This window comes from Ochotona curzoniae, unplaced genomic scaffold (genome assembly GCF_017591425.1).
Source record: "Ochotona curzoniae isolate NIBS_2020 unplaced genomic scaffold, NIBS_Ocur_1.0 contig_2318, whole genome shotgun sequence".
NCBI lineage: Eukaryota > Metazoa > Chordata > Mammalia > Lagomorpha > Ochotonidae > Ochotona > Ochotona curzoniae.
The window spans coordinates 8,673,985-8,700,648 of NW_024465419.1; the positions used below are offsets into that span (position 1 = coordinate 8,673,985).

The following is a 26,664-nucleotide window of genomic DNA, read 5'->3' on the forward strand; positions in this document are numbered from 1 at the left end:
GCAAGTTACTTTACACATTCACATTCCTGTCATGATGCAAAAAGCAGTTTCCACTGTCTTTCAACTTAAAAGAAATTTTATTTCCTATAGGCAAAAATGAATTTACTAACACATAATAAGTACAGCATTTAGATAAGCAGCAATCCATTCTTAGATCATGACCAGACTGGAAGATTCTTATTGCATAGGCTGGCCAGCACAAGGCCACCTGGCTTGTTGACTCACTCGCCTCTCGGCAATCTACTCTGGAAGATGAGGAGAAATCAAGTCTGGACGTGTGCATCCAGACTTCTTCAGACAACAGGATCCCAAGTGGAAAATCTACAATGAACTGAAGAAGCCAGGAACACTAGATTGGTAGAAAGGTTATGATGACATTCACAAGATTTCACAGCACAAATATCAATATGAAACTCAACTAGGCTCGAGAGAAGGAATGACAATTTGTTGAGCAAGCCAAAGAAAATGCTGTCGTGCCAATAACAATACCTTCTGAAGGCCAAACACAGAGTTTTCAGCATATGGATAATTTTCATCATTTACATCAATATAATCTGACAAGGGAATTTTCATTTATCAAGTCATATACATTAATTCAATGGGAAACATCTTGCATACTACATCAATACATTATATTTAGAATGGGCCAACTTTGCAGTATTTTCACATATCCATAGCATGGCAGACACATTGACTTGATAGAAAGCTATGTGTGATATTAAGCACACCTTCATTTATTTTTAATAAAATATTTTAAATACAATCCAGTAAATAGAATTAAGTATTTTGATATTATGAAAGTGAAACATGAACCCTTTTCTGCTCATTCACACTTAAAACATCACTGCAAAGTATACTTGGGGCATAAAACCATGCCTCTAACAGTGCACAAATTAACACCACATTTTCCGTCTGACTTCTGTAGCTCAGCCAAGAGTATTCAGGTGAATTCTTCTGGCCTGTGATAACAGAGTGTCATATTAAATACCTCTACTACACTGAAGCAAGGCTAAGGGTATAAAAGAAGAGGAAAAACAAAGCTTGAGCACTGCAATTGGCTTTCTGGTTTTATTGGCTCGGAGGAAGCTGGAGATGATCCAGAGTCAGCTCCCCTGACCCCAGAGGAAAGGGGAAGTAAGAAAAGGAACTGAAACTAACACCCCTTTCCAGCCAAATCAGAGCTGACCCACACTGAGGTCACAAGGAGGATTCCTGCAATTCAAACAAGGGTGGTACATAAGGCAGCAAAAAAAATGTTTGAGAAAATTCAAACATTTTAAGGGGTTTGAAAAAGTCTTCTTCCAACTCATGCCACTTTCCCATGTTTTAAATCTAAATTAACATAAATTTCTCTGAAATGTGTCACACTATGGAAAAAAAATCCTCCATGTCCTTACATAAACCAAAGACTTTAAAGGCATAAAACATCAGAAACTGGTTATCCTAAATGAATAGCTGGCCATATACCTGTTTCCTGGGGTTAAATACACAATGATAGGAGTAAATCCAAACAGCTATTTTTTTCAATTAAATAGATGATTTTGTCTTTCCAATTAACTTGCTCTGATAGAAATTATTAGCCTACCATTTCCTATAGGAAAATACTGCATAAGGTAGTGAGTGAAATCTTTAAATGTTCCTATGTCTACACAAAATTCTGCCTTCACCTGCCTGCTGACTTTGTGTAGAAACACAGGCTCTGATGTTCCTTCCTCCTTGCCCAGCTACATATGGCTTTCCACCATGGACTCCATTTCAAGGCCTCAACAGCCTCACAGAAAGCACATATGAGCCAGACATCTGGCTGCAGGTCTCCAAAGAGGCCAACAACTCCTGTCCAATGAGCTGAAACAGTTAGGGGGCACCAACAGACATCATCAGAAGCAGCTCCAAGATCTAGCTGCCGAGTGGCCTCAGGGCCATGGCTGCCCCCAACCTCATCCACCAGGCCCACCTGAGGGTCACACTGATGACGAGGAGGGCTGAGGTGGTAATTAGGAGCACTAAAGATCACAATACCAAGACTTTCAGTGTGTTTAACACGAATGATGCCCAAAGACAAAAAAGACAACTATACTGTTCATTCCGAATACCACCTCCCAGGAAAAACCTGCCTCATTATTGAATGTTTAACTTCCTAACAAAGCTGTAGTACATAAGTGAAAGCCAAGAGTGTTATCTATCATTTCACACTTGCTTCCCTTCCTTAAAAAAAAAAGATATTTATTTTTATTTGAAAGGCAGTGAGACAAAGAGATCCTACATCTGCTAGTTTACTCTCCAAATGCCTGCAACAGCCAAAGATGGGCTAAACTTATAGAGATGATGCCAGGAATCCAGAAATCAATCGGGGTCTCCTTCGTGGGAGGCAGGAATTCAAGTACTTGAGCTATCACCTACCATCTCCCAGGGTGTGCATTAGAGGAAAGCCTGGATTGTAAGTAGATGAGATGGATAGATGGAATTCATATCAGGTACTCTACTGTAAAATGTGAGTATGTCCATTTGCATCTTACCTGTATACCAAACTTTTTATTTTACTTTAACTGAAAGCAACTTCCTTTTTCTTTAACTGCAAAAACATTGTGTGCATACATGCACATGTGTTATAAAGATTCATTTATTTGAAAGACCGAAATGCCCATCAGCAGAAGATTGGATAAGAAAGCTTTGGTTCATCTACTCCATGGAATACTACGCAGCTATTAAAAAAAACAAAATGCAGTTCTTTGTGGCTAAATGGGCACAACTGGAAACTATAATGCTAAGGGAAATGAGTGAATCCCAAAAGATTAGATACCACATGTTTGCCTTGATTTAACCTGTAATTTTTTGTTTGGTAGTTTGTTATTTTTTGAACCTGTCATTGATACTGTCTCAACCCAGATGTTTCGAAGAATGGAACTCGCATTATTCTTAACATATTGTTTACCCATTACTATGTCAATTAATTCCATAATGTTGTATATTGAAACTGAGGCCTTGTTGGGGCTTTTAACCGACCGGATCTTTACTCTGTTAGACCTATCTTCAGACCATAGAAGGTCTCCCCAGGAGGCCACTGAACTTATCTGGACAATAAGACGCTGAACTTTATGCTAGGCATGTGTTTTCAAGCAATGAATCTCAACTGAACTTGAACTATGGTTATGCAGCAAGGTGGAGGAATCCACCATGGGGGGAGGGGTATGGGGAGGGGTGGGGGGAATCCCCAGCGCCTATAAAACTGTACTACATAATACAGTGTAAGCAACAATAAAAAAAAAAAAAAAAAAAAAAAAAAAAAAGAAAGATAAAGTGTTTAAATAGCAGAATGATGGGCTTATGACGGTTTTCTATACTATTTTAATAACATACGGGAAATCAGTGGGGGGGAGGAGGGAGGAGATATCCCTGAGTCTATGGAACTGTACCATAAAAAACAAATAATAAAGAAAGATAAAGTGGGACCACTGAAATAGCCTAGTGACTGAATCCTCACCTTTTATGTGCCAGGATACTATATGGGTGGCACTTTGTATCCCGGCTACTCTACTTCCCATCCAGCTCCCTGCTTGTGGCCTGTGAAAGCAGCAGAGGACAGCCCAAAGCCTTGGGCCTTTGCACCTGTATGGGAGACCTGGAAGAAGCTCTTGGCTCCTGGCTTCAGATCAGTTCAGCTCTGATCATTGTGGCCACTTGGGAGTGAACCAGCAGATGCAAGATCTTTCTCTCTTTCTCCTCTCTGTAGATCTGTCTTTCCAATAAATATAAATAAATTTTTTTTTAAAGAAAAGAACGATGAACTGTCAGAAACACAGAGTCAGACAGAGCTTCCATTCACTGGATCATCCCCAAAAGCTGCAGCTAGGCAAACTAAAGCTAGGAATCTGGAACTCCAGAAACTGGTTAACCAGGCTATTGTAGGCTTTCTGCCAGAAGCATTCCCCCAGGAGGCTGTGTTAGAAGTAGTTCTTCAGCAACCCAGGCACGGCACCACACATCTACCTGAAAACATTACATCTGGGCATTTCTTCTTCTTCTTCTTCTTCTTCTTCTTCTTCTTCTTTTTTTAATAAGAATGCATATTCAAAAAGAAGCTGTTCCAACATCTTTCCCAGCGGTAACCTTTGTTAACTGCTGCCTTAAATTTCCATTATTATATTGCCAACACTTCTGCAAGTCAGTCTGAGAGCATTAGAACTGTCTAGGAATGTTGGCCTCAGTGTTTTATCTTAGTAAATTGTTAGTATAAGGAATATGATAACATTTCTTTAAATTTCTCTTGAAAGTGAATAAAATAATTCTGTAAGTAGTTAACTCATTACATTACTTCCTTTCATAGTGCCCAACAAATAATACTTTTTTCCGTTTGGCTTTGTTTCCTCTGATTTTTCCAAAAACATATTTCAATAAATGAAACTTTGACAGGATTTATAAGAACACCTTTAATTGTAAAATACTGTCTTTTCACCTTTTAAAGAATAAAGCTGTAATATTTTAGGAAATTGGCTTATTCTGTTCTTTCAATAGCAGTGGTAACAGAGTATCTGAGATAATAGTACTTCAATAAAAGCAAGTGTTCATATGATGACACTCCTAAACAAAATTCTGTTCCATTCCAGACTTACTAAAGGTTTAACTTATGTTTTTGATTTTTCACTGTTTTAATATAATGTATACTAAACTACTTATTAAATTTCAATAATCTAAAGCAAATGCTTGGTGATAATGATTCTGTGGAGGAAAAGGAGTTGAAATATGAAAACTCAAAATGTCAAATATAATTTTTCTTGAAAAAATAAAATACTTGCATGTCCCATGTCACCTTACTTTAATATTTTGGTCTGAAACTGGAGGGAGACCATAAATATCCACTATAATTAAGAAGTTCACTTCCACAGCCTAGCTGTACAGTGTAGCTATCACACTAGACTTCACTGCACCAACTGGTCGTATTTTTTTCTTTTCTTTTGTATATATAAATAAGTCTTTATTTATCTAAAAATCAGAGCCTCAGGGAGAGGTGAGGAGACAGAAGAAGAGGGAGAGACAGAGAGGTCTTATATCTACTGGCTCATTCCCTAAATGCTTGAACGGCTAGGGCTGGGTGAGGCTGAAACTAGAAGTCAGGAGTTTCTTCTAGGTGTCCTATGTGGGTGCAGAGGCCCAGGCATTTGGTCGTCCTCTACTGCTTTCCTAGGCACAATATCTGGAGGCTGGACTGGAAATACAGCAGCAAGGACACCAACCAGCACTCAAATGGCATTTTGGCATCTCAGGCAGTTGCTTTACTCTCTATATGCCATGATGATGGCAACTGTCCAATTTCCTTTCTTTTGGTTACTGTCTACTTAATCAACTGAAAGAATTTCCCTGAGTGTAGCTACCAGTTTCGGCCTGTTCACATTGTATGTCCTGCCTGGTGCAAAGCCCAGGCAACCTGCGGAATGAATACATGAAGCACCCCCGCTGCTCCACTTGGGATCTGTGGATCTTATTTCCCACCACCCTATTTGTATCATCAGACCCAAGCACCAGCAAAGCTACAGTGTGGAAAAAGAATATTTGTCTCACACATCTAAAACAAATTTAGAAAAATGGGAACACACTACAGTTTCCTCTGCGTAACTGATGTGAATGAGAATTTTGCAGAAAAAGATAATGAGGATGCTGTTTGGTAGCTGCCTTCTACAATATAAAGGAATGTTGATGCTTTTTAATTAGTTAAAATACGTGAGCTTAGCTTTTTTAAAATTGCATTTCATTTTATGACATTGTTCCATAGGCTCTGAGGTTCCCCTACCCCCTCTCCGTACCTTCCCCTCCCCCTGTATTGAAATCCGCCATATTACTGCAGTATTACAGTTCAAATCCAGTCTTGTTTCTTTCATTGCAAGCATGTATCATGCATAGAGTCCAGCACCTTATTGTCCAGATAGATTCAGCAGCTTCTTGGGAAGACCATCTCTGGTCTAAAAGCACAGCTGGCAGAATACTGTCCCAATTAAAAGAGATAACATAACATCAACAACAGTTTACAACATTATGGAGTTAACTGACATGGTATTAAGTGACCAGTATGTTAGAAAATGCAAGTTCTTAACCACATCCTGTGACTACTTCATTGACATCTCAATTTTAGTTTACATACAACCGGCTGCTATACACTTAAAATGGCTGTAAGATACTATTCAGCTGTCTTGTCTATTTTCATTTTTGTATTTAGCAGTTTATTGTACTGAAGCATAATTTTTACTGAACTTGGCAGATTTTAGGATAGTCCAAACTGGCTTATAACTCTAACAAGGCATATGTCAACAATTGAGGTGCAGAACAGTTTTAGGTGGGGTATGCAGAGAAATCTTCAATACCCCACTTAGGAGTAACTTGTTTTCATGTCCTACCTAGTAAGGTATATGTGAGTGCCCGCAGACCGTTTCCTATCTGGTTCTAAGCTTTCTTTGTTGTTCTTTGTCTATTCTAATTTTTTTTGTTGCTGTTTGTTTGTTTTGTTTTTTAGGGGAGCTCCGGGGCAACCCTGATAGTCATTGCAGGAGAGGGTGGGAATCCAAAGCAAGGACCAGAGAAAGCTCCTCTCCCTAGTCCCGAAGGGAGGTGAGCTTAGCTCTTAAAAGTCTCCTGCTTAATAGGTGTCAGCCTGTAAAAGACCTGCAACTTTGACTCCCAAATCATCCTTCTTTGTATCACAAATACCCTAACCCAGCACTGGGTTGAGGACATACGCACACTGCTGTGATAAATGAGGAGCAATGAATTTAGCATAGAGCAGCTTCACATTGGGAGAAATCACTTGCTTACTTCATCTACAGCAATTGGAATTCTATTAGCCTACTTACTTATATTGGGTCTGCAGAACTTAAAACTTTAGTTTTCAAGAAACAAGAAAACATCAAGACCTTCTGCTCCTTCAGAGGAAAAACCACCTGAACAAAAGCAACAACCAGTTTGAAGAGAACAACAAGTAATAAAAGGTGACTATGCAAACATAATAAAGCAGTGAAGGTAATCAGCAAAATCACAGTGGAAAGAATAAGGACATAATTTTTCTCAGTACAAAAATACTTGAGGAAGTAGCTTTTAAAATGGACAAAAACAAACAAACAAACAAAAAACCCAGAGCCCTAAGAATCTGAACTTAACTCATTTTTTGCTCTACCGGTTGGACAGCTCTGTGAGGATCTCTCTCTTTCTCTCTCTCTCTTTTTTTCTTTTTAGGGAGATTCAGTAGCTGATTTCAGTGGGCCAGACTGCACCATCTGCCGACTAGATGAGGAGAGGCACTTGGTTGACCAGCACTGAGAGCACAAAGCAAGGTCTCCCAGGCACCAGCACCAAGACGACAGCACCCTAGTACCCCTCTATGTTATGTAACACATCCACCTGTGTGGCACTCCTTCCACACACTTGATTCTTGCCACCATATTATATGCCCAAGCTCAACTGCACTTCATTCTTCCACCAAGAATAGTTAAGGAAATAGGCTCACAGTTAAAGAGAATAACGAAAGATTCAACTTGAAGGAGATTCCAGGAAATTGTATAGAATGAAAAAGGACAATCTCTAAAGGTTACAAACTGCTATTATTCCATCTAAATAACATTTCTTGGGATGACAACGTTGAGAAAACAGTGGAAAACAGACCTGTGGTTGCAAGTTGTTAGGGGGGAGGGCGAGAAGACATGACTTGGTATAATGTGGAGTGGGAGGGATCCTGTGAGGGATGGTGGTGCATCACATGACTTACAGGGCAGCCTTTGTCCTCATAGACTGAACAGCAAAAAAAAAAAAAAAAACACCACCAGGTTGTATTGCCCACAGCTCTGGAGGCTGTGAAGTCCAACAGCAAGGATCCAGGAGATTAAGCATCTGCTGAGGCCCAGATTCATTGGTTCATGTGAATTGGAACTTTCTTTTGGTGTTGACCGTCATATGTCAGAGAAGCTGCCCAGCTAGCTAGGTAGCCTCTTGTAAAAGAGTATTACCCTCATTTCCAAAGGCTTCAGCCTGATGCCCTACTTACTCTTCCAAAGCCCTGTCTCTGGAATCATACTGGGGATTAGGTTTCAACTGAAGCATTTGGAGTAAAGGCAAGGAGGTACACACATATTCAGACAACAGCAATGGTTGATAAAAATTACATAAAAAAAAAAAACAACCCACAAACAAATGTATATACAACTAATGAAACTTGAACAAATTCAATGGAATTTATGTTGAATTGCCTTTGCAGTTTTCTATCAGATAATGTTATATCAAGGAAGCTAGGGTGGTAACACAAAAAAGGAACATTTCGTATTATTTTTTATGTCCACATCCAAATGGATGAGAATTTACAATTATTTCAGAATAGGGCCTAGCAGTGTGGCCTAGCAGCTAAAGTCCTTACCCTGAACGCACCAGGAACCCATAAGAACACTGGTTCTAATCACGGCAGCTCCCTGCTTGTGGCCTGGGAAAGCAGTTGAGGACGGCCCAAAGCCTTGGGACCCTGCACCCACATGGGTGACCTAGAGGAGGTTCCTGGCTCCTGGCTTTGGATCTGCTCAGCACCTGCCATTGCGGTCACTTGGGGAGTGAATCATTGGACGGAAGATCTTCCTCTCTGTCTCTCCTCCTCTCTGTATATCTGACTTTCCAACAAAAATAAATAAATCTTTTAAAAATAAATAAATAATAAATAAAATAAATAAAATAATAAATAAATAAAAATAAATAATAAATAAATAAATAATAATAATAGTGATAAATAAAAATAAATAAATAAATCTTAAAAAACCCAATTATCTCAGAATAGTTTCTTTTAAAAGGCAGAAAGATGCAATGGAAACATTCACTTTAAAAAATCTCAATTCAACACACAGGAAAAAGGTACCTCTCAGTTATATATTATTTCAATGATATTCTTCAAATGGAAGAGTTTTAAAAAGATCTCAAATTAAACAAAGATTAACTTTGTATACCATAATTAATCATATCTGAAAGACATACTAAATACCTAGAACAACCACAAAAATGTGCTTCCTGATGCTATTGCTTATTGGACTTCTTAGTTACTTCTAGGCAATTTCAAACCTGAGGCATACACTATTATTATTTTTTTGAAAGATATATAAGCAGGGAGCTAGGTGGGAAGTGGAGCAGCCAGGACATGAACCAGTGCCCATATGGGATGCCACACTTGCAGGTGAAAGAAAAACTCTTATGCCAAGACACAGAGTAATTAAAATGCCAAATAATACATGTTCATTTTTATATACTTACAACAGACTATATCAAAATAAAACTGATAAAATTTGTTGCATGATACAATTTGTTGAAAGACATACAGGTAGGAACTGACAATGTAAGCAGTAAAATACAATAAGTAAAATCCAAATTTCAAAGATGCTGGGACTTGTAAAAGAAAATTTTACTAGGATAGCTAATGGCCAACCTAAAGGACGAAGGGCAGGCTTCTGCTGAAGCAGTTCAAATGCTGCTTGAGATACCACACCCCACAGCAGAGCACTGGTCTCAGCGCCATGCCCAGTTCCAACTTACTACTCAGATGCATCCTGGGAGGCAGCAAGGTGGTTCATGCAACTGTGCCTGCCCCTCACAGGGTAGACCTGGAATGAATTGTTTGCTTGGAGGTTTGGCCCAGCCTAAAACTTCACACTTTGCGAACACTTAGGGATTGGACCAATGCCTGGGAGTTCATTCTCTTTCTCAAAAAACCCAACAACCAAAAAACAAACAAACAAAAAATTAAAAACCTCTAAAAAACATTAATGGATGAATTTCTGGCTCTACTTTTTTGCTCTACTTTGCCTTGTTTATTTATGACAATTAATTTAGTATCTTCTACCCTCAAATTTAGTGAGGAAAAATTGTAAGTAACACTCCAAATAAGCTATCTGGTGATGATTATGAGCCAAACTATACAATCTTCTTTTTCTTCCTTCATGCATATATGACTTGTACCTTTCTATCAAGATTCCAAAAGATTTTGTCTCAACTCCAGGCTTGTCATCTTGGTTAGTTCACTGGAGTGAGACGACACTTTGGTAATATCTACCAATTTCCAGTGTTTATTACCGTCACTGATTAAGAAGACAACCACCAGGTTTGGCGTGGTGGCTCATAGGCTAATCCTCCACCTGAAAGCACCAGCACCTCATAAAGGTACTGGTTCCAGTCCTGGCCACTCCACTTTGAATTCAACTCCCTGCTTGTGGACTAGGACAGCAGCAGAGTTTGGCCCAAAGCATGGGGCACATGTACCTATGTGGAAAACCCTGAGAAGGCTCCTGGCTTTGGATTTTGTCTGTTCCAGCCATTGTGGCCATTTGGTGAGTGAACCAGTGGATGGAAGTTCTCTCTCTCTGGTCCTTCTCTCTGTAAATGTGCCTTTCAAATAAAAATAAATAAATCTTAAAAAGAAAAAAAGACAACCATCCACTTCCTTATCAAAATAAAAAGATTGTGGGACATCTAATACAGATCTACAATTTATATATACCCTGCAACCTTCAAACCTATGCATTATGCTCCTTAAATTAATGTTGTCTCAAGAATATGACAGACAACTATATTTTAAAGACCACTTTTCCTAGAAAAAACACTACATTTTTACTAATGTTTCTAATTTTGCTGAATCATTAATCTACTCTGTTTTTAATCCTAACATTCTCTACCTTCAACAGATGAATAAGCGAAGCTTAGAACTGCGTTAGTGACACAGAACATGATCTTGGAAGAGCGCTCAAATGTATAACATACACCCCATCAACAATTTCATCATCTGGAAAGTAAATAAATTAAACAGTATCTTAATGGATTGATTTGCATACTAAATAATTTAATGGTTACACAGAGCCTTCATCATTGCCCATGTAGACAATACATGTCTGCAATAAAGAGGATAATGTTAAAAGAGGAAAGAGGACAGGAGCCTATCTGCTCTGCTCTTAATTATTTCTAAAAATTTATGCTCCTACTTAAAGTTTGCCCAAATTGTGTCCCAACTTGAAAGACATTTATAATATGTTGAAACTATTATGTCAACAAAATTCAGGATAGATATTTTACTTAACACACATTTCCAATGTGGACTATATGACTTTCTCAATAGTAACATCAAGAAGAAAGTGGTAGAGTGAGAAAATCATTTTCATAAACAAAGTATGGCAGCGTTGAAGTACCCAGCACTGAAAACTAGGAGGGTTGTTCTAGCCTTATCTCTTCCTCTAACTGGTTGCATAATCATAAGTCACTTACCTCCTCTAGGCCACGTACTCTCAGTTCCCCAAAGAGGATAGACTAGAAGATCTTGAGGAGCCCTCAAAGAATTAATATTCCATCTTTTTGCAAGAGAAAATGAAACCTATGGGCTGCATGAACACCACCCAGGAGATCCAAAGATATGGTAGTTAGGTCTGTAGGGGCCATATTCTGGAAGCATCCTTGCCAGCTACTTGGTATACTTCAGTCATTCCCTGCTTTCCATCCTGTTGCTAACCAGCTTATCCCAAACCTTCACTGCAAAGCTGGTCTGTATAACTGAGATGTGAAGATGGTCATATTTATATGTATTCACAGTAAAATCCAATCTCATCGGTGTCCTGTGTGGTTATTTCAAAAGAAAAAAAGAGCAAAATAAGGAAAAAACTCATCTAGTAAGATCATATGTGCTGAAAAAGGATTCTGGAAGGAATACATGAGATAAGAATGAAAAGGCTCTTGAAAGTTGAAAACATACTGGTTGAATGTTTTAACTAGGATACTAGGAATCTGGGGAGGTGGAAACAGAGGTTCAACTCAACTCTAACAACAATGGTTCTTAAATTCTAGCAGGACAAAAAATCACCTGTGAGTCTACTAAAGTGAATATTCCCAATGTTTATGTAGAGTGAGTATAGTTAAACTTGGAATTGGTGACTGTGTTTATTCTTCCTTTCCCAGCTGCTAATGGAGAGACCACACAGGAAGGCATGGAAAACCGTGTCATTTCAGAGGACAGGTAGCTGTTCCACATGTGCAAAATGGCTTCTTTTATCACACAATTTGTTCAGAAACATGAGTTTTCAGTCAGTCACAGTAGCTGCTTCAGAGTACATGTTGCTACTCAGTAAAGGGGTCCAAAATTAGAACCAAATTATACTAAAAACAAAAGATATACATACTAAGGATAACACAGTTTGTCAAATGTGGATTCAGAGATATGTGTATAGAAGATGCAAACTGCATTTCTTCTGATAGGGCCACACTCAGAAAAGTCTGAAAGCCACAGGCTTAGCTTTAGCATAAAAAAGGTGGGCTACAGAACTGTCTGAGCAAAGACTTCAACAATAATTTTTAAGTGAATGGAGAAGCCCTCTAGGGAATGCCATTAGACTTGTAAGAATAGACTGCACTGGAAGACAGGAGGAAGCTTGTATCCCAACCCTGGAAACGTCCGGATCCTCACCAAGGACTATTAGTTTGGGCATCAAGGACTATATCCCAACCACCAAGGAGATCACAGGGAATTGGAGTGCCCTCGTAGGCCGAGAACTCTGAGGTCATCCATTCCCTATTGGAGCTCCCACATGGGATGGAAGAAGACCAGATCCTTCCTCACAGGATCTAATGTCATCAGAACAATAGCCAGGAGCTCTGAGCAGTCCACAGAAACAGAAGAACAGTAAACTTCTTTCGGGACTCAGAAGAGGAGCTTTCTCTGGTCCTTACTTAGTTCCAACTTTGGATCCCCACGCTCTCTTGCAATGACCATCAGGATAGCTCTGGAGCACCCCCAAATTAGATTAGATAGATAAGAGACCAATAAGGAAAGCTTAGAACCAGACAGGAAACGGTCTGTGGGCACTCACATATACCTTACTAGGTAGGACATGAAAACAAGTTACTCCTAAGTGGGGTATTGAAGATTTCTCTACACACCCCACCTAAAACTGTTCTGCACCTTAATTGCTAACATATGCTTTGTTAGAGTTATAAGCCAGTTTGGACTATCCTAAAATCTGCCAAGTTCAGTAAAAATTATGCTTCAATACTATAAACTGCTAAATATAAAAATGAAAATAGACACGAAACAGCTGAATAGTACCCTATAACTATTTTAAGGTATATAGCAGCCAGTTGTGTATAAATTAAAATTGAGATGTCAATGAAGTAGTCACAGGATGTGGTTAAGAACTTGCATTTTCTAACATACTGGTCACTCAATACCCTGTCAATTAACTTCATGATGCTGTAAATTTCCATGTTTCTTCCTGTTGTTTAAGTTGTGTAGTGGCTTTTCATTGGAGGGGATGATATTCTGCCAGCTCTACTTTCAGACCATGGATGGTCTCCCAATGAAACTGTGGAATTTATGTGGACAATAAGATGCTGGATTTTCTACATGGTCCATGCCTGCAATGAAGGAATCAGGACTGGATATGAACTGTACTACTGCAACAATATGGAGGAATTCAATACAGGGGGAGGGCTTTTTTGACGGGTTGGGGGAATCCCAAAGCCTATGAAACTGTGTCATAAAATGAAAAAAAAAAAAAAAGACTGCACTCCTGGAGTAATTTCTGAGGTCTACACAACAGAGGGAGAAAGAAGTCATAGTTTCCAGAGCACAATTATTTTCTTGATATATGTTTTATTCCTTCTGACACTGTTGTAAAAGGAATTGGCTTCTTAAAATTTTAAAACAATTCACTGCAGCAGGCACCATGGCATTATGGACTACGTTTCTGTCTTTGGTGCCAGCATCTATTCCCTATGGGTATGCGGATTCTAGTCCTGGCTGTTCTACTTCCAATCCAGCTCCCTGCTTATAGCCTGGAAAAACAGCAGGGGTTAGCCCAAGTCCTTGGAACCTTGCACCTGTGTAGGAGACTGGGAAAAGCTCTGGCTCTCAGCTTCAGATTAACTTATCCATGGCTGTTGTGGCCATTTGAGGACTGAATCAGTGAGTGGATGTTTTTCTGACTCCCTCTCTGTCTCCCTTTATGTACTCTGGCTTTCAAATAAAAAACAATTAAATAATCCAGTAGTTAGCACTATCAAAATAACAATGACTAGAACTTCAAATTACTTTTGAATCCTGCAATTAGGCTGGTTAGTTTTGTGCATGTGTGTGTGGTGTGTGTTTAGGGTTTATATATTATATGCAAACAGATAATTTTACTTTTTCCTTCTGAAGTTGGGTGCTTTTTCTTTTTTATCTTTTTTTTACTAAGTGCTCTGGTAATAAAAGAGGAGAATGGAATGGTAGCTATCAGGGGTTACAGGTATGGGGATTTGACAACACTCAAAGCTGTGTGTATAAAACAAATGAGTCCTGAGGAGTAGGCATGGCTTGATGGAGAATGGTACCCACTGGCACCAGCGTGGACTAGTAAGTGAGGCTGGCTGGTTGATCTAGGCTTCAATGCCCCTTGATATGTGCAAGAGTAGAATGAGATGTGGGACAGATTGGACCAATTTGCTGTACATGTTGACAAACACAGAAACCAGGGCAGGGAGCAGGCCCAGTGGGGGTTATTATGGGTCACTCCAACTAGGCTACAACTCCTATTGGTTTGCATGAAGGCCAAATGTGCAATGGACAGCCTGGGCTGGACTGCAACATTCATTAGTTTGAATAGAAGATAGGGCTGGAGATGGAAGTGACCCAGCAATTGCAATTACCAGTGCGCACATAGGTAGATTTGGGCAACAGAATGGGCCGGACCTATATTAACATGCACACACAAGAACCAGGTCTGGGATCACCTCAGATGAGGTGTCTTTGGGAATCCTCCCAAGTGAACCACCGGACTCAGAACTCCAACCATGGAGAGAATTACAGTTTCCATGGTCTGACCATGGAGTGCATGTGTCAGAGCTGGGCCTCCTCAGTGGCTTAGATGGAGCAGTGGAAAGCATATCCAGATGCACATGGAGAATATGGCAATACACTGGAGCCTGCAAAGGATACCTGATACCATAATAGAGGATGAAGGACAGAACAAATCAATCAACAACTCCAGCAAAGAGTTGGCAATGAATACCTCAGCAAACGGAGACTCTAAGGTGGACTGTGTCGCCCAGTAGATTCTGGAGACGTTTCAACATGAGAGGAGTGGTGAAATTGACAGCAATTGAGCAGGACCCTCAGAGCATGCCCTGCATTGGGGATCCAGGGATGGTTGGGAGGCTGGATGTGGTTCTCCCCTTATCTCTCTCCCATCCCCCCATTCCAGTAATGAAAAAAAGAGAATGTGAAAACAGTGGTCTCATCCACTTTTCTCTTGCCCTTGACCCTTTGTACCTTAATCAAATATGTAAAAATTATCAAAAATAAAATAAAAATTAAAAAAGAAACAAATGAGTCTTGGATTTGATTAAATAGCTTACTATCTATCTGTAGCTAATTAAGTTATATTATATACTTATAATGTTAAGAACATACATATTAAGCATTCTTATTTAAAAAAATATGAACAGTAATGATGAAATAAGAGAACAGAAGGAAACTTTTGGAGGTGATGGACAGGTTGATAGCAAAGATTGTGCTGCTAGCTTCACAGGTTCTCCAAATAAGCAGTCATCTGAGATTCGTTGTTCAAATTTGGATTAGGTTATTACACTTACTTATCTTCTGAGTGTTTGGTAATGTTTTCATTGTGTTTATACTTACCTTCTGAGTCATCAAATTATATAATTAACTATGTGCATTGTCGTGATGTCAGTGGTAAATAAAAATAAATGCTGGTGGAAAATTACATTATTGAGAAATCATGAATTAGTTTCACATATTTTAACATAAAAATAACCTGTAATTGTTTTCACCTATAATCTCAGATGCCTGAGCAAACCTTACCTGAAAGTGTTCTTTGGTAAAGAACACGCTGATGTCTCCACAAAGAAATGGTAGATCTCTCTCGATTGTGCAGTCCACTTAGTCTTTCTGCAAGCCCACCTCTGTTTAATGAATTATAATGTATTTTTTTTACTTAAAAGAAAAGTTTCATAATTGTAAAATCATTTATATTTTATACTTGCCAACCAGTGACAGATAAAATAAACAAAATTTTGACATTTTTTGACATTAAAATTCCTTCTTACAGACTATACCTTTTTTAGTTCAATGTGTAACTTTTCTTGGGAGCTCAGCTTTCTGATTCTTACAATTAGGGACTGATAAACTGATTCTAAGAATACCATATGTTTATAAATATCATGACTAAGTATCAGTTTAATTCTCTTTGCAATTTTTTGTGGTTCACATGTTAATTGCCTAAACCTGGGTTGCCTGATTGTTCATGTTGTCTGCTGGCCCAGCATTTCTTTTTTCTTTTTTTCTTTTTCTTTTCTTTCTCTCTCTCTTTTCCTTTCTTCCTTCCTTCCTTCCTTCCTTCTTTCCTCCCTCCCTCCCTCCACTCTTACTTTCTCTGTCTCTCCCTCCCTTCCTTCCTTTCTTCCATTTGTTTTCTAAGGATTTAGTACTTTTACTGGAAAGTCAGAGACAGAGAGAAATATCTTCCACTCACTGGCTCACTCCCCAAGTGGCCACAATAGTCAAAGTTAAGCTGATCCAAAGGTAGCAGCCAGGAACTTCCTCTGGGTCTCCCACTTGGGGGCAGAGTTCCAAGCCTTTGGGCCATCCTGACTGCTCTCCCAGGCCACAGGCAGGGAGCTGGATGGAAACCGGTGCCCATATACTGGGACATGATCCAGCAAACATATGGGATTCTAGTGCACGCAAGGCAAGGACTTTAGCCATGAGGCTACCACCCCAGGCTCCACGGCCCCAGTACTTTCTTAGGAACAGAGATAGAAAGACACTACTGAGCCATGTCTGGGGAAAGGATACTCAAACCTCAGGGTTGACTCTGTACTGATTGGTCAGTCTCAAATTCAATCAAAAACCATAAGCAAACAGAAGCTTAACCTACCAGACAACCTCAAGCATTCCCCAAGCTCACTCATCCATACACTGTGACTATGTCACATACTCTCTCCCTGTAAGCTCCATACCTCCCTCCCCATCTTGCCTATCATTGCCTATCATCCTCATGAAGGACATTCCTGTTCACTAACATTAGGGTGATCAGATAGCTCTTGTTCCCAAGCCACAAATATCTACCTGCATCCTCATGACTTCGCTCTACCACCAGTCCAGAGATGGACTACCTGTGCTCCTGACCAGGTCCATCCAGGTACCTGTATGGGCTCTACCCAACCTGTCACAGGCACACACTTTGGGGTCCTTATACATCACCATTTTAAGTGCATGCTATTTATCATTTCAGAGAGCACTCCATCACTGTCTTCTGCCCACATGTCTTAGAAGTTTCCTTCTATCTCTGAGACCTTTCCCATCAACACATAAACAAGTTGAAATTTATCCCACCTTAAAAAAATGACACCTTGACTCTTACAACGAACGCCCTCCAACTAACACCCTATGGATCTGCCTCCTTTATAGAAAAACTCCTCCAAGGAGCTTTCTCGACACTGTCTTTAGCTATTCTCTTTCTCTCTTGGATTAGGCATATCTCTAGTCTGACCACTGCATGGAGTTGGCTTTTCCACACAGCACACTGACCATCCCAAGCCACAGCCATCCCACTTCATTGTGGTCTCTCTTCCTAAGGCAAGCCTCTTGCCATCCTGCAGGACATTATACTCTCTCATTTTGATTCCACTTCAGCAGCCTCTGCCTCTACACCTAACCAAGTCAAGTGCAAGATTCTCCTCTTAGTCTACATCCTATCCCTGGCATACCAACCCAGCTTGTGCTGTAAAACTGGACCCTGAAGCACACAAACCCACCTCCCCAGCACCCAAACTGCCCACCAAATCCAAACTTGTATTCTCATTGAGACTCATCAAACTGAAAATACTCAAAATAATCAAAATGACTTTCACACTGAAGAAATGAAACCAAAACCATCTTAGCCCCTGCACTGTCTTCTGCCTTATTACGGGAAATGGTAGTTTAATTTTTCTAGCTGCTGGACGTTACCGGCTTCCTTGTGTCCTTGGTTTTCTCTTAAATTCATTTGTTATTTGAGAGACAGACAGAGATCTTTGCCTGCTGGCCTACACCTCACATGCCTGCAACACCCAGGGTTGGTCTAGGATGATACTGGGAGACAGCAAGGTAAGCTGGGTCTCCAACATGAGTGGCAGGGGCCTAGTTAATTGGGTATCATCTGCTAACTTCTTTGGTACACATTAGCAGGAAGTTGGAATCAGAAGTGGAGCCAAGACTCAAACCCAGGTAATCTAATAGGGGATGCACAGATCCTAAGTGCTAAGCCAGATGCCCACTCCAGCATTCCAGTATAAAACTAAAATGCCACTGCCTACTCTAGACCATTCTTTATAACCACTTTCTGCTTTGTCTCCACAAAGTTTACTTGCCTCTGATGTAAGGACTACTACTACTACTACTTTGTCTTGGCTCTTTTTCAACTGTCTGCTACACATGCAAAGGCTGTGTCACTTCTGCGCACTGCCATGTTTCCTGCAAGTGAAACAGTACTCAGCATACAGTAGGACCTAGAGTGGGTTGGAGATGTGACTTTCTATAATTGAATGACACTGCCTTCACCAACAAATACATTTTAATCTCTTTAATGAACATTCTTCCCTTTCTCTCCAGTGACTACTGCAAAGCACCACCAATTCTCTTTTGTGGTCACCACTTAGTCACTCTGTGTATAAGGCTTTATGCTTTAGTTTATGAAAAAACAATATGGGGAACATGCATGAACTTTCTCACCCTGCTGTACCCAGCCCACTAGACATAGCCACATCCTGTTCTTCCTTCCACTCTTCCCTTGCACTCAGCTTTGGGCGGGTTGCCCCTCTCCTATCCTCCCTCATTTCCTCTCCAGGACACAGACAGATTCATTATCCTACTAACTCAACCTCTGCTGAACCCTCCTCATTGTATCCAAGTCTATCTCTCCTATTCTCTGTAACCTTTGGAGAGCCTGTAGCTTAGACCTGCAGCACTCTAGGCTGCTCCTTGGAACACCAACTCCCCGGCACAGGAGTCATGGGTACCACCATGTCACACCCTCAGCTTCCAGTCTCAAATGCCATCAGCCAGACCTTTCTTAAGGCAGAGTCACCTCCAACAGATCCATACCCTCCCACTCCCTCTACTCAGATCCTTATGCCTTGGAATTCTCTTTTACTTTTCTTTCAGTGGCATTGCTTCCCACAGGTTCTCTATCTTTCAATGGGTTTTTGTTTAGCTGTTTTGCTCTTACTCATATTTAATGAACAAAGAGACCTTGTACGACACAAAGTTGGGACAGGTCCCTACAGGTTCCTCCACACATCCTGTTTTGCCCACTGTGGCTGCCCAGACCGATTCTCTCTTGGGACAGGGATGTTCCTCCATGGCGGCTCTCTATAAAATCTCTGGCTATTTCATGCCCACCAGTCTTTTTTCTTTACCTTTGCTAGTGTTGCCTGGGCCTATCTTGGTCACAATACTGAAAAAAGTAACCTAACAAGGTCTATATTTGTTTCTATTCTTCAGATAACAAGCTAGCAAGAACAGACAGTAGCTCACTCGTCTCCACTGGATGAGACTGCACCTAAGACACAGATATTCAAGAAAATTTGGTAGGCAAACAGATCTATATCCCAGAAAGCAGTTGTGTAAGCTGGTCATGTTCATATTCATCAGCACTCAACCTGAGTGAATAATTTCTCATGTCAACTCCAGAATTTAGGACTTCAATATCTGCTCATCATAGTTGCAATTCTATTATGCCCATTTTCCTTTTTAAGTAAATAATTACTTTAAAATTAATATTTTGGATATTTAGGTTTTCAAGGAAAGAGAAAAACTGAAAGAAAAGTGTTTAAAAAGATATGATTTAACCTTAAAAATTTCTTCCTCGCTGAATTTTCTGATGTCTTGAAAAATTTAGCTGTCTGTCTCTGGGGTGTACACAAGACAGGTGCTGGTGATTTTGCTGATCCCAAATCGAGCTGCTGTTTATGGGGAGACTCTGCATCAATGGACAGTGTGTTCTCCAATTCATCTTCTTTTTCACTATCTGAGGAATATTCCAAAATTTCTGCAGAACTTTGCTGAAAAAAAAATTAAGAGAAATGCAATAAAATATGAAGAATGTTTTATCTAAGACCACATTTTCACATGTGTGCCATTTTCTTCCCTTATAATTACAGTCCTTAAAATAGAGTTTTGCATACAGCATCTACAGATCAGATCTATATTTTGACCAAAAAAAAAAAACAATTAAAACAAAAGAATCATAAGAAAGCAGGAAACCAAGATATCAGACCAATTGTGAAACAGTCAATATCTCACCGGTCGCACTGAGGCCAGTACAAATATTTCAATCTTCTTTCACTAACTAAAATACACGTGTCTCAAATGTGGGAGGTCTCCAAACACAATTAAAAATAACTTGAAAGACTGATGCTGATCTATTATGTTCTATCCGTTGGGGAAAAAAATCTTTTTTCTGATTCTGAATTTTAATGTGGGGCTAATAAATAGTCTCTATTTTACATAACAAACATAAGGACAATTTCTTCTCTATGAATAAACCGTTTAAATTACCATGGCATCACTCAGAGTAAAGATGAAAACTTGATGTTTTTTTATCACAGCTGCAATGTAATATCTTACAGAGAAGAACTTCAAATTGTAACAATGAGTCAAGGTCTCTTTTCCCTAGCATTTCCTAAATATTCCCTTTTTTCTCCTATTTAAGCTTCTGAAAATATATATATTTTTTGAGATCTAGATTATGAAAGAACTCAAACCACCTAGTCAATCTTGCAGACAAGAATCAAAACCTTCCTGGTGATGTTTTCTGCCTGTATAGATGTACACTAAACCTCTGGTATATGACAGGATTTTACCTCCACATTACTAGTTATACAATGCAGACCCAGGTGGTTCTAGTAGCAGAAACAATCCTTCCTCCAATATTCGAATTTTCTAGTGTGCTAGCAGATCCATGTAATTTAGTAACTCTATTAATTCATAAGTGTAATAAGCCATACACTCATTTGAATGGATCTTTGTCTCAGTACATCCACAATGCAGTAAGGGCTCTCCTGTGAGGGACAGACACCATCCCTCTACAAACCAGCATGGATTGCATGACCAGCATTGTGGCAGGTGAATGAATGGAAACACTGAAGGGGAAACTGGTGCTGGAGGTAGTGTCTATTTACTCTTCTGCATTAAAAAAAGACTAATCATGTTTGGTCTTTTCTGTGGAATATATAGTTAACTCTTTTTCAAGTCTTTAAAAACATATCACCTATCCCTACACCTAAAAAAACTCAGCTTGGGTAGTCATCAGCTATTAGGTATATCTAAAATAAAAAAAGGAAAGCTCCTGCCCATTAACAGCCATTTGGGGCACATGTTTTCTCCATAAGGTAGCTTCTACATAAGAATGGAAAATTAGCCACAGACCGAAAAATGAAGCTCCTCAACCCTGAGAGTTTCTCACAGGAATTGAGAACTCCATTTTTAGTTCCCTTTGCTACAAGATGTCATTTCTTGATAAAACTTCACATTCTATCCTGGAGCAGGATCTTTCCTTTTTGGTACCATTAGGTTTTGGGCCAATGTGATGAGGCCATCCTGTGCCCTGTAGGACGTTCAGCATCATCCAAGGAATGCACTCACTGGATGACAGTAGCACCCACCCCACCAGTCACATGAACCAACAGTGTTTCCAGGGAAGGATACCTGAGTTCCATACCAGAATGCCTGACTCTGACTTCTGCCTCCAGCTCTCTGTTTCATCTTGCTACTGATGTGACCCTGGGAAGCAGCAGATATGGCTCAAGTAGTTGAGTCCCTACCAGTCCCATGAAAACCTGGACTGAGTTCACAACTCCCTGTTTAGGGCTGTCCCCATCCATCTCCCAGGCCAGTGTGGGCATTTTGGAAGTGAACCAGCAGTTAAGAGATCTCTCTGTATCTATCTCTCCCTCTCTTCTGCCTCTTTAAACATTAACTAATTTAAAATGTCTACACACATTGCCAAATGTTTCCTGGGAAACAAAACCATCCCTGCAATTGAGAACCAACCCTCTCCCCAGAATTAAGTAAACAAACCGCTGGAGCCTGGTGCTAGAGACTTGTGAAAAGGATTCATACTGTTTCACAGGGACAGGGGAAAACTGACTCAGGAGAAACATTATCTTGAAGCTGGAGCTTCAAGAGCCCCTAACTGGAGTAGTAAAAGCAGGTGGGACAAGTGAATAAGGGAGGTAACAGAAGACCGTCAGGAAAGCTTTGCTTCCCCGGATTTACCACATGCAACTGAATGCTGAATGAGAATTAATTGGGCAGGGAGAGTAGAAATATATCAGGAGGAAGGAATGAAAGGACTAAGAATATGAGGAGATTAAGAAAGTCTAGAAGAAGGGATAAGAGGTAAAACTGCAGAAGGACCTTGCAAACCACAGCAGGCAACTGCCTTAAGACAGCAGGGTGGCACTGACAGCTTTAAACAGGGGCTGACAACAATAGATGACATCACCAACTACATTCTGAAGAACACAGAGAGAAAAGGGAGAGGAAAGGGACTCAGGACAGGAAGCACGGAAAGCAGCTGCCTAAAAGGCTCTTCCACTTAGAACAAAACATTAAAAAAAAGGATGAGTGATACTGGGGATAATATTAACAGAAACAGAAAACAGAGGCAACAACACTTAAGAACTCTGATGTTAGGGATCAAAGTGAGCATGGAGTAAAAACACCAGGCATCTAGTATAAGGAATGTGTCATTCCAGAAATGGATTTCAGCAGACATACCTGAAAGGGAAATCACAATTATGGAGTCTGGGTCTGAGTCTGATACATCAAGGTTGGAGAAGAACTGAGGTAAAATGGATATCAACGGGCCATGGTTCTATGCGCCTGGCGTTTTAAGAGATATGGGATGGTGTGACAGCTTCAACAATCGTAAGACCAGAAACACTGTGTAAAAGGCAGGAGTTGGAAAAGACTGTCAATGGAAAGCATACAGAAGCCAAAAGAAAAGGCCCAGGTTGGGATTTTGAGATTAGCATCATTTAAGCTGACAAGAGAGACTGCAGAAGGTCAAAGGACCTTGATAAATAAAGGAAAATAGAAGACATGACAATTTTTTCAGAAAGTTTAGATCTGCATATTTCATTTTCTTCCAGATATAAAAGGATAGCATAAAACAACACATTGATTCAGCTATGTACAACTGCCATGATAAAGTTAAAATCATGACAACTATAGTGGATATTCTTGAGTTCAAATGCACAAAAGTTCAGCGTTCATACTGAGCTATAAGAGATGATACACATAATACTAAATATTGGGTGAGGGGCAAGCTGTGGAGGATCTTTTGTTTTAAGATTTGTTTATTTGTTTATTTATTTATTTGAAAGAGTTACAAAGAGAGGTGGTTGGGGGACAGACACAAAAAGAGAGGAGTAGAAAGAGAAAGAGATCTTCCATCTGCTGGTTCACTCTCCAGATAGCTCCAACAGCCAGTGCTGGGCCAGGCTGAAGCCAGGAGCCAGGAACTCCATCTGGATCTCACACACAGATAGCAGGAGCTGAAGCACTTGGCCCGTCTTTTGCAGATTTTTCCAGGCCATTAACAGGGAATTGGATCAGAAATGGAGCATCTAAGTACCCACCAGTACAAACCAGTACCCACATGGGAGTCTGGCAATGTAGGCAGTAGCTTCGCTTGCTAAGCTACAATGTTGGCCTCCAAGCTGAACTTTTAACACCCTCTGAACAACCAATTATTTGCCTTGTAAGCTCCACATTCAAGCCAGATGCTTAAACCAGGAGCCCACAGATGGTAAGTCCACCAGTAAGTCCTGCCTCTAAAACCCACTCAAAGCTATCCCTTACCCCTCACCCCACCACTAGGTGCCATGCTGGGAAGTAAAACCTCTGAGCAGGTGTCACTGTTTCCATCCTTGATTCACTCCTCCTGGCCCCCTATAACTGGGATAACCTTTTCACTCTAAGTCAGGTCATAAATGACATCTCCAGCTGCTTACAACACCGCTCGCTCTCCTTATTACTTGCAGACTGTGTGACTCTCCAACCCCGGGGGAAGGCTTTCATGATGCATCTTCCCCGCCTGGTGCACATGACGTCTACTGGCACTGCCTCTGCTCCCTCGGCCCTCTCTTAGGACTCCCATGTCTTGAGGTGTCAGCCCACACATGCCCTCATCAGCCCTGCCTTTAGCTTCAATCAGAACAACCTGGGTCGCAGTGAAAAACTCCCAGTGCATCTTTCTCAGCTACTTCTTTCCCATTTTCTGGAACCAGGAGGCTTCCTCTAACGAAAATAAATCAAGAACTATAAGAATAACCACCATACCATCATCACCATTATCTTCAAGTTCTCCTCCCAGGCTTTCAAGTTTTAAAAGACTCCTACAGTTACTAACTCATTTGTTCCTCACAACAGCTGAGTGGAAAACAGTGACAGAAAACTACTTATGTCTGAAGGGCAAGCCCTGTGTATGAGATGGTGTCCTATAAAAATGAGACCTGGGCCAAATGCAGTAGCCTAGTGGCTAAAGTCCTTGCACTGCACATGCCGGGATCCCATATGGGTGTCGGTTCTAATCCTGGTGGCTCTGCTTCCGATCCAGATCGCTGCTTGTGGCCTAGGAAAGCAATAGAGGATGGCTCAAAGACTTGGGACCCTGCACTCTGCACCCTGCACTGGCATGGGAGACCCAGAGGAGGCTCCTGGCTCTTGGTTTCAGATCGGCTCTGCTCTGGCCGTTACAGCTACTTGCCGAGTGAATCAGCTGACAGAAGATCTTCCTCTCTGTATATCTGACTTTACAATAAAAATAAATAAATCTTCAAAAAAAATGAGACTTGCTCAAGCCCCCACAATGGTTAATGCCAGCCCCCAGTAGTAGCAAGCCCCATGCTCCCCGCTCCCAGATGCACATTTCCAAATTGCTGCTGGCCTGCATGGCTGCAAACAGCTGCTCCCTCACTGAACTGGAAGACTTCAGTGAATACTCATGAGTCTCAGCTCAGTCTGGAGGTGATCTTACATTTAAGAAATACTTTTCTGACACTAAGTAGAATCACCCAACTAAATTTAAAGGGCGTCTCTCCAGCATTTGAAATTCAAGGAAGAAACATTCTACAAAAGAAAAAAACGAAAACAAAAACGAAGAGCAATTACTTCTAGCAGATACTTACTTATACTGTTTATAGTTATTAGCAACTTGATACCAACACAGAAATAGACAAGTCAGTGAAACAGACCTGAAATTCCAGAAATAGACCCAACACTAGGAAATTCATACATTAAAAAAAAAAAAAGAGTCCAAATTAGTGAACCAAAAACCAAAACAAGATAATCTACTCAGATCCTTTGCTGCACCTGCTTAAGAAAATGAAAAACTGTGAGTATACAGAAAACCTCATTGGCACTCCGAAGTGACACAAAGTTGCTGTGAGCAGCCCCAGGGGAACCCTGCAGAGAGACTTCAATTACAGCAGTATAAACCTCAGCCCAAGATTACAAGATCACTTTGTAATATTGCAATGATGCAAGAAAAGATCTCTACTAACTTCGGTCTTTTTCCTAAGTTGATTATCCTTTTCAACTACTTGGCAAGTAAACCGTACATGGGGAAGGCTCTAGTGTGTAAAGAATAATACAGAAGGAGGAAAAACCTATTTGGGGATGACTGACTACCAATCTGAAGAGAGAAAAAGCTGGCATATTAATTAACTGCATAGACAGATATGCAGGTGGAGGTACATACAGTAAAATAATTTTTTGAAAAACAACCTACAATCATCTATTAATCAAGTGTTGGTTATGGTAGTTACACAAGAAAATATTCTGAAACCATTAAGAAGGAGACAGATCCTTCAGTCATGATAAGGATACAGAAAATTACAAAAACAATGTACATATGAAGACCTTATGTACATAAATAAAAACAAATACAGAGGAATACAAATAAATGCTTACATTCAGAGAACAGTGGTTTAAGGCTTCAGAGAAATGTACTGCAATTCCTCTGGTTGCTAAGATGCCTACTTTTCACTTTAACCATTGCTTTCACTGGAAGCTTTTTTCTTCCTTTCTATGAGTATGATTGATTTCTTAAGATTTTTCTGTATTCATAATTTCTTAATAATTTGTTTAAAAATATTTGTAATCTAATAAATTTAATATAAGGAAGCATAATATTTCACTAGAAAAATTCAGGCATTCAGATATCAAGAGAGGAGAAAACAGAAAACAAAATGGGGGAGGAGGAAAAAAGAAAGAGATCCAGGCAGGAAGCCAGATAATGGGTAGGAGGACGACACTTTATTCCAAGTTGTTTGGTAACTAGGGATGTACTCGTTTCAAAATGAATAAAACAAAAAGCAGAAATATCTTGCGGGCCATCTAGATCAGTGACTCTATCACTGGTCACTGGCTCACTGGCTAGTTACCCAAGGAATGACTTGGCAAAGGCTCTAATCCTGGGGCCTCCAGGTGCAGGCAGGTGAGAGGAGGGAGGGGGCAGCAGCAATATACAACAACTGGCTACCTCTCACTCAATCCTGTAATGGCTTCAGGGCTCTAGCCAATCATTACCCAATTTTCTAATATTGTAAGAGAAGGTAACAAATCCCAATTGT

The 26,664-nt window shown here is 40.2% G+C and overlaps 1 protein-coding gene across 2 annotated transcripts in view; it reads right to left on the reverse strand.

The window, feature by feature from the left end:
- SPIDR (scaffold protein involved in DNA repair) overlaps positions 1 to 26,664 on the reverse strand; it is a 364,582-nt gene that overhangs the window by 237,952 nt on the left and 99,966 nt on the right. Inside the window, exons 1-3 of one of the 2 annotated variants that reach the window (XM_040972594.1) lie at positions 24,209 to 24,220; positions 22,270 to 22,285; positions 15,845 to 15,943 (exon numbers count right to left, since the gene is read on the reverse strand). In XM_040972594.1, the coding sequence (XP_040828528.1) occupies positions 15,845 to 15,943; positions 22,270 to 22,285; positions 24,209 to 24,220 (127 nt within the window). Of the gene's footprint in view, positions 1 to 15,844; positions 15,946 to 19,873; positions 20,086 to 22,269; positions 22,286 to 24,208; positions 24,221 to 26,664 lie in introns of those variants that run through there. The other variant, XM_040972593.1, reaches the window with a different exon arrangement.